General features: G+C 37.6%; 1 protein-coding gene across 1 annotated transcript in view; it reads right to left on the bottom strand.

The window, feature by feature from the left end:
• LOC145988149 (uncharacterized) overlaps positions 1–12716 on the bottom strand; it is a 62397-nt gene extending 49681 nt beyond the window's left edge. The window contains exon 1 of the mRNA XM_083122980.1: positions 12485–12716. Coding sequence (XP_082979106.1) covers positions 12485–12716 — 232 coding nt within the window. The remainder of the gene's footprint in view (positions 1–12484) is intronic.
• Between the last annotated feature and the right edge of the window lie 2014 nt (positions 12717–14730).

Below are 14730 nucleotides of genomic sequence, written 5' to 3' on the forward strand. Positions count from 1 at the left end.
ACTTTTACATTTTTGGCTGGGCACCACGCACCCTGGCGAGGTTATAGGGGCCAGGCATCCTAAAAACAACAATTATTATTTTGTTTGTTTGTTTGTGTTACAATACATAAGCGCGCGTACGTATGTGTGTGGCACATCGTTCCCTCCCCGAGAGAGAGGTTTACGTAGGTCGCAATATATAAACATTTGGCCCCGGACTTGGGAAATTACGATAAAATACACTCATCTTTCAAAAATAAGAGGATGAGAGGAGAGGTTTACGAAGGTCACGATATATATAAACATTTGGCTCCGGACTTGGAAAATTACGATAAGGTGCACTCATTTTTTCAAAAATGAGAAGATGAGAAGATGAGAGGAGAGGAGAGGTTTACGTAGGTCGCAATATATAAACATTTGGTCCCGGACTTGGAAAATTACGATAAAATACACTCATCTTTCAAAAATAAGAGAATAAGAGAATAAGAAAATGAGAAGATGAGAGCACGCGCGTGTGTATATGCCACATCGTTCCCCGAGAGAGAGGTTTACGAAGATCGCTATATATAAACATTTGGTCCCGGACTTGGAAAATTACGATAAGGTGCACTCATCCTTCAAGAATGAGAGAATGAGAGAATGAGAAATTAAGAAGATGAGAGCGCGCGTGTGTGTATATGCCACATCGTTCCCCCGAGAGAGAGGTTTACGAAGGTCGCTATATATAAACATTTTTTGGCCCCCTTGATTCCAGCACTCCAACTTCATCTCTAATGTTGACGACAATATTCTAAAAATAGAGAGAATGAGAGAATGAGAGAATGAGAGGATGAGAGAATAAGAGGATGAGAAGAGAGGTTTACGAAGATCACAATATATAAACATTTGGTCCCAAACTTGGAAAATTACGATAAAGTGCACTCATCCTTCAAGAATGAGAGAATGAGAGAATGAGAGAATAAGAAAAGAGGTTTACGTAGGTCACGATATATAAACATTTGGTCCCAGACTTGGAAAATTACGATAAGATGCACTCATCTTTCAAAAAATAAGAAAATAAGAAATTAAAAAAATGAGAGGATAAGAGAAAGATGGGAGGATGAGAGGAGGATGAGAGGAAGATGAGAGAATAAAAAGAGAATGAGAAAGATGAGGAGGATGAGGAGATGAGAGCTCATCTTTCACTCATCACTGCCTTTTTGCGCCCGTGAAACGTCGTCAGCGTACTAAATGAGGCGCGGAGCAGGGAGAGAAAGTGAGTTTTTCAACTTTTTGTGGTCGTTTAGTCAAGAAATCAAAGTTGCGGTGGGAGTCACAAAAATACTCTACTAAAGATGCATTTTGACTTTGTTTCAGAAATCAGTTTGTCAAAAATACACATCTCAAAATTTCTGAAAATTTTACAATATAGTCTTTGGTTACTGCACTTGCAGCAGGTGCAATCTGACCTGGCATTTTTTTTTGTGTAACTTGGGAGAATATTTTAAAGAAAATGTCCTACATGTTTCATATTTTTTTGTAAAATATGTTACACTAGCAACATTGTTTGTTACTGCTGCTTGTCAGGAAACCAGTAAAGCATGAAATATATTACTGGTAACATTTTGTGCTTGGTCTGGATCTACACCTAAGCCGAAATATCGATTTTAAACATTTGAAGAATACAGAAATAAGTTATTAAATTATTAATATTTTTAAAGGAATATGATGCAACAAGATTGATTGAAATGGTGTAGAATGACCCTATTTTAAGTAGTTCTTTAGCACTACACACACGCGCCCGCGAGCATGCATGCACGCAAAAAATGTTACTAGTAATATTTGATACTCTACTGGTTTCCTGACATGCTGTAGTCGGGAACAGTGTTTCCAGTGAAACATATTTTGGAAAGACTTATGGAACATGGAGCATGTTTTTTTAAAAAAATCTCCCCAGTTTCACACAAAAAATATTGCAATATCTGATTGCACCTGCTTCAAGTACAGTAACCAAAGACTATATTGAACAGTTTTCAGAAATTTTAAGATGGGTGTTTTCGAGAAAATGATTTCTAAAGAAAGGACGGAATGCATTTTTTTATTTTTTCCAAGGAATTTTCTAGATAACGTTATTAGACGTTAGTGCAGAAATGGCTTTGCAAATAGTTAGTTCAATTCCCATATTCTATTATCCCAGCAAAACTCATGTCCTGTTGTTCTTCACTTTTTCAAAAGATAAATTTGATCTTAAAAAAATATGTTAGATTTTCATATCTTGATTCTTAATTTTGAGAGTTTAACAGGATTTCATAAAGATGTTCCTTAATACGGTTTTTGAAGTACTTTGAACAAGCTTTCAAAGAAAGGAAACCCTAAGTCTCTACCATTTCTGGTTGTTGATTTATAGTGGTTACAATATTGCATTATTTTCCTTGCATAATTTTCTTTATTAAATAGTGTCTTTTTCGTGGGCTTGTAACACTGTAACAAATCAACAGAAGTGAAAAATATTTTATTTTTGGATATCTATCATGTGGACCTTTAACATAAGTAAGTAGTAAATATTCATTTGAAGCCAACTTCAACTTTGACACTTCAAAAACCTGTAATTTTAGTGCACGAACTCACTATTTCCCTACGTTTCGCGGCTTTTTATTGCAGTAACGAACTAAAAGAGTGAGAAAAAGGCTCTGAAAAGTGAGTGTCAAAAACGTACTTTCAGGTTCGCGTACTTCAGCGTTGTAACTTTCTAAACACGTCCATGTTTCTATATCGTGAGCTTTGTTAACCTAATGTTGCTTTGCTTCCCTCGTGACCTTTGTAAACATAATGCTTTTCTTCATATCGTGATCTTTGTAACAACCTCTCATTTTCTGTAAACCAAAATGTGTGCTTTCAAGCAAAAACATCTGGCCAGGGTGTGTGTGCGTGGTTATCTAATGGCTGTGTGCGGCACACACCTCTGTAGAGTTTTTATTTTCCCATGAAACCTCCCCCTACCGTAAATGCATTCAACGACTCTACTGTTATTTTGATATTTTTGAATGAGAGATATGTTTTATTATTTTTCTTGATGAAGATGTTACAAATAAAGTTGCATGCTTTTTTTCCTAGTGTGTGTCCTTGTTGTTGTTCAGCAGCATTATTTCGTTCTATAGTGCAAAATTCTCATTATCTCATACTATAGTGGTAACTGGTGTAACTGATTATCTCATGCTATAGTGCAAAACTGGTGTAACTGATTATCTTGTGCTATAGTGAAGAAATTGTTGTTATATAGTGCAAAAACTTATTTTATCGTGCTGTCGTGTTAAAACTGTTAAAACTGCTCCGACACTCTCTCGTTCTTCACGTCATAGATGAGGGACTTCTCTGCAATCAGGATGATGCTGCACACGGTGTCCTCGGGCAGAGAATCGTGGAACTCACACACGACCTTGATGTTGGTGCGATCGTTGACCACCACCTGCTTCCTCTTTGTCGTGTTGATTACGAACATGGGTCTGTGTGCTTTGAATTCGCTGGGTGCGTAGAACATGTCCACGTTTCCCTCGGTCACCCGCTTGTAAACAGAGTACGCTTCGTATAGTTTGAGAAAATCATCTTTTGTCATGTCGAAGTTGTAATTCTTGCGCGGGAATACTTCTTTAATACCGTTCTTTAGATAAACTTTCTTGATCTTGCAGTCGTTAAATTTACTGGAATATTTTTCCTAATTGTTGTCCCTCGTGGTCTGAAAGAGTACTACGACGAAATCTGGCATGTCGTACTGTATGTTATTGAATTGCGTCGTGACGTCGACGTAGGTTTGATTGTACATTATGCAAGGTTTATTAGTTTTGTTTTGCTAGCACCTTCCCAAGTTTTGTTATTGTATGATCACGGAAGTGTTCGAGTTTAATAAACACGCTGTCGCAGCACGGCAATTTTCACTCTCTCTCCATCCCCCCTATGGCGTCATTTCAAAAGTCCTTGACTTCATTTAGATTCTCGCAGCTCTTACTAAACCTTGTTTGTAGTAATTTAAAGATTTGTCAACATTCACGCATCATTCAGCGTATCAGCGAATCATAGCGCGTCATTTTCTTCATCCGCCTGTTGGATTCTCACCTTTGCCCGTTGCCCGAAGCAACGATATTCCCCCTCCGCCTCTCCGACGGAACCCGAATTTGCCGATCACAGCAAAGAGCCTGCAAGAGCCCTCGCTGTCACGGTAGAGAATGATGAGTTACGTCCAGCGACTACGAAATGCAACTTTGCACAACTTAGAATATCTGATGTCAGCAAATTCCTTTCTCCGCGTTTACGCCTTCCAGAGCACGCTAGTAGCTCAGAAAGATTTAACATGGAATTACAACGGAAACCTTTTGACTCTGCACTTTTTTTTAACCAGTGGCGTTCGCTCATTAAAATTTTCATGGGAAGTTTAGTTAAGGATAGCCATCAGAATTTGATTTTCACGATAGAATTTCATGTAAACAATGTGAGGGATATTTTGTTTCCCATAGACAAAATTTTGCCATAAAACGTCGCATTTATGCAATTAAGATTAAACATGACCAATAATTTTAACAAAGGAACAACAAGACGATATTTTTTTGTTTTTCTCGCAAAATTTTCCCGTTTTTATAAAGATATTTTTAGTAAGTAATTTTTTTGGGAAATCGACTTGTATGTCATTAGAATCAGGATAAAGTCAAACGAAATTTTGATAGAACTCAGGGAAATTTTACAAAAGGGCAATTTTGGCATTTTATGTACATAGATTAATCAAAATTGTCAGTAACATGCCCAGGCTAAGGCTCGGTGATTAGCACAGGCATGTGCAGCAAAAGTCGCCACGGCACCGTTAGCCTTTCCAAATTTATACAGTGTGGTTTACCATAAATGTTATATTTTGGGAATTTATTATTATTATTAATATTAATTATTAGGAAATTTAGTTCACTTACCCAATTAGCACCTTATTCGACATTGCAGCAATGAATTCATTACTTTTTACTGATTAACTTCATGTTAATTTTAGTACAGTAGGTAATAATTAGTAATTTGTATTTACATTTTAATACATTGCATAACTATTCTCAATCTATTTTGTTTGAACATACCTAAGGGATTGACACTCCATTCTTATGTTTTGAGTGGTTAAATTTCTTTTGTTTAAAGAAAATTTGGAATTGAGAAATTTTTTTATTATCTTTATTGTGTTTAAAATTTGAATTTCACTCTTTCGATTCCCTGATGCGATATTTGTTACCACCTGGGCTTTCAACGAAACTCAGAAGTAGCATTTACTGAATTTTTTGTTTTACATTGCATATTAATGAACCACGGCAAATTGCTTCTGCCTATCATTTATTTGGAGGCCATTAGAGGCTTGCCAAAGCAACCTCTTAGGACACTAATAGCTTGCTTTGCGCAACACAAATTTATATATATATATATTTTTAAGGGTTCAAAACATAATATTTTTTTACATTTAAACAGAATTTAGAACATGCTTGCAACACTTAAAAAAGTAAAAAGTAAAGTGTTCCCCTGTGCATAGCACCACGCCATGAAGGCGTATAGGGGGTGTGGGGGTAACGCCCCACACTTTCTTGATCCGGTCGTGACTGGGGGTGATGTGATCAGCATCACGTCCCTGACCGCCTTTAACCCCCAGGGTTTCCCCCAGGTACCCATGTTATTCGACGCTGGGTGGGCGCCGGGGCCGCTTCCACAGTTAGAAAAGTTCCACTTTTGTTTATTAATTCTACATTTTGTAATTTTGAAGTGAAATGTATTACTGACAATAAATTATTTCAGTTTATTAGAACACGTAATGGTATTTTAATATCAGGCTCAGGTCAATTTCTTGTCATTCAGAATTTGAATAATAATTTGAACACCCACAGATCAATTCAGATTAACGAGGAGCAATCTATATTTTATAACTATCAGGATTTTTCTCAGATTATTGTGGATCAACAAATTTTACATACCAGAATTTTAGCTTTTGAACAGGTAAAAATGACGGAAGTTGAATTACCACTTAATATTCCCAAGAATTTATCTGATTTCACTATTCCCCAATGTACTCCGCTTGAACTTGCCTTAAGGCAACTTAATCAATCTATTTGTAAGGGCATTTAATTTCAAGAATTAGTTTTAAACCCTTTGCACATGTCTATATTAGTATTTATTTTTTGGAATTTATTCCTAACAGCAGCACTTGGGTATTATTTTTATAAGCACCGTCAACTTGCAAGACAGGTTCATTCAGAGCAGCACAGTAATAATTAATAATTTAAGGCACACATCAATCATGGACACTAATATTTTAATTACGGTTGTATATTTTATTTAAATTATCTTTATTTATTTTCAAAGAGTTATGGCAATTATTTAATCAATTTATTTTAATTTTATTTTATCTTGATGAGGCAATTTAATTTAATTTAATTTTAAGAAAAGGCAATGGAATAAGTTTGGTTTTGAGTGCATAACCATGGAATTATATATACCTATCCTACGCAGTTTCCTTTTCTTATTATATTTTTTCCCTTATTTAACCTAACCTGTCTATACAAAACGACGTGGACGAGCAATGCCTACATCAATCATGGGCATTTTTTATGAAGGACGTCCGCAGATGCAGTCAATTATTATACGGAGAGACTCGTCACCAACAACTTGAGGGAAGCATGCAGACATTTTAAGTCATACTACAAAAGTACTACATTTTTACCAGGAAGGCTGTATTCAACCATGAATTTTCCAGTTTAGTGTTATAGATTATCAAGGACACCTAGTGAAGGAACCAGATAAAATTTCCCTCCACACTGTTTCCATTTAAGACAACTTTTCCCCACCTCCCAAGTTTTACGGGTAATTTATTACACATTTTACATTGCCCAAATTAAGTCAAGACGATAAGCAATACGAAGAAGAAGAGAAGTAGAGAGAACATATATTCTATAAGCAGCAGTTTCGGTCACAACAGTAAGTACAGAATTGTTATTCAAATTGTGCTACAGTGTTTTCCCACACATTAACATGCAAGCTCATATCATGTGTATTTTTGTGGATATTTACCGTGCATTATGAGAAAACAATACTTTTCCATAGCCCTTCTACACATGTTCAGTTTCATACCATGCATGCTAGCCAGTTTTTACATGCATTATAGTTTATATCATACTACAAGGAGGCGACAAGCGCCTGTTGCGTCAATTAACCTGCGCTAGCAACAACCAGTGTATAATTTTTTTTAAGAAGAAATTTTCACAATGGATAACCAACCGTACATGCAAGCAATAACAAGCATAACTACAGCACCTTCGAACATTTCAAGAAGTATGTTTTAGTGCGAATGTTTTATGCAAATGTTCCTTCCAAGCAGTTAATTTTGTTTCACCAACATGGAACATAGTAAGCAACATATTTGACACCGGACAATGTTCTGATATTTACAATCAGAGCAGACAGTTGGTGGATAATTGCAAGATATTTTTTGTGTGCAGTTACACTCCAGTATTTACAATGCTATATAAATACAAAGCTATATACACACTACAGTGTACATAACAACATGGCAAGGAAATCGAACATTATATTTAGGTTTTATGCCTGCGACCGTTATTCAGTGTCAAAGATTATATGTATCGAACATTTCATACTCATATATAGGAATAACCAGGATAGCCATTGAAAGTTCATATTTTTAACGAGGTTTATTTGATATGCAGAGAATGGAAGATTTGAGATAAACAGTGCATACCAATATTTTTTTTTCATCTTGTTATAAGAGAAGTGGCTATACATTTAGCAAACATATTACATTTTGGTTTACTCAGCCTTTTTACAATGAGATGCGTATATAATGATGATATTACAGCGAACACTTGTGTATACATGCTTATTTACGATTCTACTTACATGTGTGACAATCCACATTTTTGTGTACTTACTTATAAACTTTGTTTCCTTTTAAATATGTATTTAAAGGGTCCCCATTGAGCTTACTTCCACAGAAACATTTTGACAAAAGTTTTCCTTGCGAGAACTGCGGCCATTTCAGGTCTTCTTTACACGGGAAGCCAAGCCTTGCACAGACTAATGACCATGCGCTTGCGACTCATAGAAACGAGCAATTCTAAATTAAAACAACTTACGCACGTAGAATTGCGTAACATCGCGAGTTATATCACTTAATGACATAATTTTTTGTAATTACTAGTCATATAATCATACATAATATTGTTTTTATATCATATCGACGTGCGTACTTGTTTTTTTGATTGTAATGTTTTAGGGAATGGAAATTTTTTTTTGGGTTAAGAAATCAAAAGAAAGTTATGTTTTGTTGTTTTTTATATTTTGTATGTTTGTTTTTCTAAGAAAATACATGGAATTGGCGAACCTGGGTCATGTCAAGCTTTGCAATTTGACTTTTAAATTTTCAACATAGAAAATTTTCTCCACGCCGGCAGAACGTAACAATTCCTAAGATTATATGTTTATTTTATTAAGTCTCTCTGAATGCTTCACGTTGGCCAGGGCATTCACTTGTTTTTCTCACTTCTCTCAACCTCTAAGGCATGTTTACAATACATTGTGTTGTGCCATGCAAACCTCCTGAGCATTCAGGAAACAGGTAATTCTTCTGGTTATAGAGTCAGCGGTTTGCATGGTAGAAATTAAAAAAACACGATTCGGCATAGAGGAAGAGATCGATGGCCTAGTGATATAGAGGTGAGACAAGCTGAGAGGGGACTGACTTTTGGGATTGAGTTGAGAGAGAAGAGGTGGTTAGCAGAGCAGTAGGTCAGAAGTGGGACGACGCTCTGGTCGACGAATTGGAGAAGCTAACAGAGGACTTCGTATATTCTATTCAGGTTAATACTTCAGATAGACAGGTAATTATCCTAACACCCAGCCATGATTCAGGTTCAACGGTTCACAAAACCCAACGAGTGACCATTGTCTTTTCTGTAGTTTAGTTCCTGAGTGTGATTTTGTACCTTTCGCATAGCCAAGCGTTAACTCGTCATGCCAATGACGAGTCCTCCCATCAGAGGATGAATGATGAGTAATTTACATCACCCATTGATTAAATGGTTAACATTCTAGGTACTCGTAAGATCCCACGAACTTTACGGTTACGGTTCGTTACGCAATTTCTGCATTTTTATATACTCGACTGACAAATTTAGCATTTCTTTTAATGCTTGGACGTCACTCATTTTTTCACTCATTTTTTTTCAGGGTGTGTTATAAGATTTTTTCACGATGTGTTATTTATATATCGTTTTCACAGTGGTTCATTTATATATTTTTGTGTGTGTGTGTTAGAGAAAGAAAGTAAGTTCGTGCTTTGGAAAACGCGATGATGTGTGTGACGATATCTTCAGTCTCCTGTTTAGACTTGCGCCAATCATCCGTGTATCGTCTTCTCCCCTGCCTCGCCTCGTGAATTTCGTCCATCCTGTCGTTTAATTTTTCCCCTGCAGCTGAAAGAAGAGTGTCGAGGTCACTGCACCTCATGCCACTTATCTGCCAAAGATGGTCCTTCAAAACCATTTCACATGGGATACGAAATTACGGCGTTGTTCTTGCTATGATTACAAGTTTCTCAACATCCTCGAAATCTCCGTTTAAAGCGTGTTTGAATATTTTACATATCAGTTTGGACGGGAAATCAGTTATACAAGTCTGCAACATATTTTTTACTGTATGTTATACAAGACTGCGACATACTGCATGTTATTTATACACCCCAACAAAATTTTTGTTTTGCGTTCATGGCGACGGTATTCATGCAACTTTTTCACCCAAGGATGCGTCTCTGCTGACGAGTCTCCCGAAAGCTGCATGTCCCAATTTTCTGTCTGCTTCGTGACGTGCATCTAAATTGGTGTGCGTGTTGTATGCAATGTTGTGATCTTTACATGCAGCGTCCAACGTATTCACTCCTTTGTCTCCTCTTTCCAATCTTTTCTCGAGTTTGGTACCGGGGCCGCAGGACTGGTAACCTGGTAAATGTCTTTCAAAAGGTAACTTGTTGATGATGTCGTTCACGAGACCTTTTCCTTCGGCCACGTTCCAGAATCTTGGAGGCAGCGTGTGGTTAATTTTCATGAGGTACCCGATACCTTTGTCGTTGTTCACGATGAAGTTGGAGAGTTTCGTGCTGATCATTTCCACGATGCCCACCTTCTCGTTGTAGAAATTACGATTACCGGCATTTTCTTCACCGGCTATCACTAACAATCTGTCAATGAGTTTTCTCACGTCGTCCACACAAACGAATTCTTTCGGTAATGTGTTGTAGCGTTTGACACCGCTTCCAATTTTGATATCGTTCCATATCGGTTTGATGAGATTCCTGTACTTCTCACCGCTGCTCGATTTCACCCTATTCTGTGTGGCGTCATTACTTTGATACATGGCATCCGTCATGATTAAAATTTCCCTGTAACTCTGGTTATTTTCGTCGGTGTAATCTTTCGGATATTTTTTTGGCAACGAGTTCCCACAATCCCACTCTACCTGGTTACCTAGACCAACTGTTCTTCTCACCTAAATTAATTTTAATGTCGTTGCCTTCGAAGGTGACTTTCGATTTTCCAATCTTACACACGACGCCTTCGTTGGTTTCCATGCAAGGGTATAATCCGAACACCTTGTCCTTGTCGAATTTCCCCGTGCACAGGTAGTTTTGTGCCAAGGGACCCAACTCGATCTTCTCCGAAGAAGAAATGCTGCCTATGGCTTGACGCCTTGGCTGTTGTCTAATTTCCAGAGGAGTGTGAATGCTGGAGGCAGGCGTCGGATAAAAATCTTCATAATTTCGAGCGGCAAGAGGTACAAGTTCCGTGATCAGATCCTTGTTCTGTTCCGTGACATTTTTAATTTCCTTGCCGGGATCGCTGATGGCGTCGATGATAGGTTGTCCTCCACGCTTGTTCTCTTCGTAGAATCGGCGATTCTCGGATTTCCAACCTTTGAAGCGTTTCGTGAGGTAATCACGAAGCTTAAGATTATCCTCTTCATGAAACATTTCTCTTCGACATATTTCTTTGAGCCTATATACTTTCCGTTTTATCGTCACCAAAACTTGAGTTGATCCACTTTCCGATATTAAGGTTATTTATATATGTTTGATCTCTTGCGTCAGTTGATTTTTTGTTTTGTGTCTTCTTGAAATTTACGTTTCATATGACGTTATTTTATAACGTTGAGACGTTTAGAAAAACGTTGATTTTATTCATGTACTTTCCGTCATTAAGTTTTCGTGTCATGTCGATCGTAACAAAGCCAAAGTCGTATTGGTTCCAACAGTCGGAGCAAAATTTAGAAAACTGATTGTAATTCATGTCAGCTCCTACGTGGAATGATTTCGAAAGAGACCGTACTAAAGCCCAGTCCCTCATACAAATGAATAAGTTGCCTGAACTTTGGTTGTTCGAGACTTTTTGAAAATACATAGAGATGCCTGTTTTCCCAGTCTAACCAATCGGGTGCGAGAAGAAAATTATCAATGAGCAGCGTCGTCTTTCCACACCCTGATGGTCCTAATCGGGTAAACGTTTTACAACGTTCCACGTTGAGTTCATAGTGTCACTTTGTTCGCGTCGATCCAACTCTTTTCCGGAAGTCCTAGCCATATGAAAAACAGTTTGTTATCTTTCCTACGCAATACTTTCTCGATGAGGTACGTGTCGGCGTGTTTCGTTTTAGAGAGTTCCTCTTGGTAAAACCTTCCTTTCAAAATTTCAACGCTACTATCCTTTATTATATACGTGTGACGATTTCCGGGTAAAACTCTAACCACGGTAAAAAGTTCCGTGCTCCAATTTCTAGTGAATCCCTTCTCAAAAGTACGATTGAATTTGCTGATCCCTACCTGGTCTCCAATTTTGAAGCTTGATTTCTTGGTCTTGGGACTGTATTCTGGACAATAAACCATAGAAATGTATCGCTGTTCGTCGTATTGTTTAACGTCCGCTGGTTTCATGTGTATCGGACTGTGAACGTATGATTGTAATCGTCAACGAGTTCCGGCAGGATGTCGACCCACTTGTAATTTCCCCGAAGCGTGAATCGTTTCCACATGTGTGTTTTCAAGGTTCGATTAAATCTTTCCACGATGCTGGCTTTCAAATGACTGAAAGTGGAATAATGTTGAATGTCGTGCTTATAAATAAACTTTTGGAATACGGTGTTGTAGAATTCCTTCCCATTGTCTGTTTCCAGAAATCGTGGTCGTCTCTTACTTTCGCGGAAAATAGTTTTGAATGTTTCTGTGAGGCATGTTCCCGTTTTGGCTTTCAACGGTAGAACCCATGCGAATTTTGAAAACGTGTCTATGACGGTGAGAAGGTACTTGCTACCCTTGTTCAATTTATGTACATTTTTCAAATTACCGCGTCTCATTTCGACGAGGTCCACCTGCCATAGGTCGACGATACCCCTTGTTACTACAGCTAAACGTTCGTAGTTGCGGCGTGCAGGTTTGAGCAACTCTTCATCGATTGCTTGCCTAGACATTGTTTGTAGTTTTCGTTCAGTTCTTGCAAATTGGCACCGAAAGCGGCCAGCGTCGATTCATGTGTGGATTCCAGCGCTCCAATTTGATCTCTAATGTTGACTACAATGTTCTGAAGGTTCTCAACTAGATTCAATTTTGAGCTTTTCACGGTAAAGTCGTTCACGATGTCCCTCATCTCGGTAAACTCGTTATGAAGATCCGTGACACTCTGCGATGTAGGCATCGTGGCAATTTCATCTCGATCCTGTTCCACGTTTGTTGTTTCTGTTTCTAATCGTTTTAGCATTCGAGATATGTTCCTTTTCAAACCATGCACATCTTTAGAGGTGGGAGGATTGGCTACTGTATTTTCGAGAGCACTCAATGAACTTTCTATGTCACTCGTTCGGATAATGCCGTCACTGCCGTTTTCAATTTTTCTAAATCTTCGTTCGAAGGCACACTCGTCTGTAATAATTCCAAATCACCCTGTATGTTGTCCAGTACATGATGAAAATGGTTAAGATTTGTTTCAAACTTCAAATTTTTCAGGTAGTCGATTTTCTGCTGAACCGTGCTTAAAGTCTCTTGAATACCCGTTTGAGTTGAGCTTCCAAAGATGCCTGAATCGTAGCAATAGTGGTTTGAATGTGTTCGAAATCATGATAAGCCTCTAATTGAATTTTGATGTTTGCCACGCTCTTGCTAATATCTTGCAATTCATCGGAGGATGGTAGATTTGTCATTGTATCTTCCAAAATTTGTAATTTAGATTTAATTTCTTACAAAGTGGTGGTGAATTCTGTGGTGAATTGGGAAACATCATCGTGTAGACGTTCCACATGCAGCTCAGAGAAATTATTCTGAATTGTGGAAGTTCGTTCTTCGATTTCGAGTTTTAATTTTTCCAAATTTTTTGTTTGAAATTGCTGGAATTTGGCCAAATCATTTTGAAGCGAATCCACACTCAATTGTATATTTTGAACGTTATCGTACGGAGGCACGTCAACATAATTTTTTATTAGCGTTTTCAACTCGGAATCAATTTTCAGAATAGGATCCAAGCATTGTGTTTGTAAACTAGCTACTTCAGATTTTAAACCGTTCTTTAACGTCTCCTGCAAAGCAATCAGGCCACTTCTCAATGCATGAGAATATCGTCAGCATGGTCTACACGCTTGGTGTGTCCGAAAATGTAGTTAGGCATTTTGTTAATGGTTATTTATTAAAGGATAGACGATTCGTAATTCTATGAAGAGAGCAATGAGTTTGTCGTAATCTCCAAGGAGTTGCATGTATGAACGATTTCCTGTAGAAACATCATACGTGATGTCGGAAAGCATCTTATCGTGCTTGATGCGATAAATGTTCTTGCCAGAGGAGAGTTTGATTTCAACTACGTTCTCAGGATTCACGGTGATCCGAAGTTTCCCACCGATCGGAATTTCGTAGAAATGTAAATTGTTGTTGAAGATGTAAAAAGTTTTGCCAACATCGTCGTCGAATTTCGTCCAAATACTGTTGAGGTGAATGATCAACAGACCGTTGAGTTTGGATAGTAATGAATTATCTGTCGTTGTGTGGCGTACAGTTTCCATGTTGGTTTGTTTTCTGAAACCAAATAAATTCATCTGCATTTTCAAGTTATTTAATCCATTAAACAAATTCTATGGCGTGTTTTGATTTATTGGCAGGAAGATCCAATTTACCATTATAGATAATATGAGTTTTGTTTTTGATTAACGAAGACAGTTTCTTAACGGATAACATGTTAGTATATCTTTCGGGTAAAAATACGCTGTATTTATCATTAAGTAATAAGCGTATCCGAGAACCAAATTGAGTTGAAATAATTTCACCAGAAGTTATCACATAAGGTTTCTTGATTTCTAAGTCTTAAAGCTTTATTTACTCCACTGATGCATTTAGCATCTTTTTCAACGCTTGAACATCATTCATTGTTGTTGCACCTACGTGTTATGTTATTTTATAAGGATGAAATGAGGAAGAAAAAAGTTGCAGGTGGTAGAGCTGAACTTAATGACTTTCGCCTGGAGGCATGAGTGAAGATCACTCGTTACCTCTTTCCAAGCACGTAAAACAGAAAAGACAGAGGACAAAGCAGTTAGCGTGCTCTAGTTGGGGAGACACATGCTACATTTGTCCCTGGTATTCCAGTGTCCCCACTCGCGTGTATGTACTTGACAATCAAGTACATTTAATTTATTGTCCGTACCATCCAATGTTAGCTTGGTCAA

Source organism: Lepisma saccharinum, chromosome 5 (genome assembly GCF_977018435.1).
Source record: "Lepisma saccharinum chromosome 5, izLepSacc3.1, whole genome shotgun sequence".
NCBI lineage: Eukaryota > Metazoa > Arthropoda > Insecta > Zygentoma > Lepismatidae > Lepisma > Lepisma saccharinum.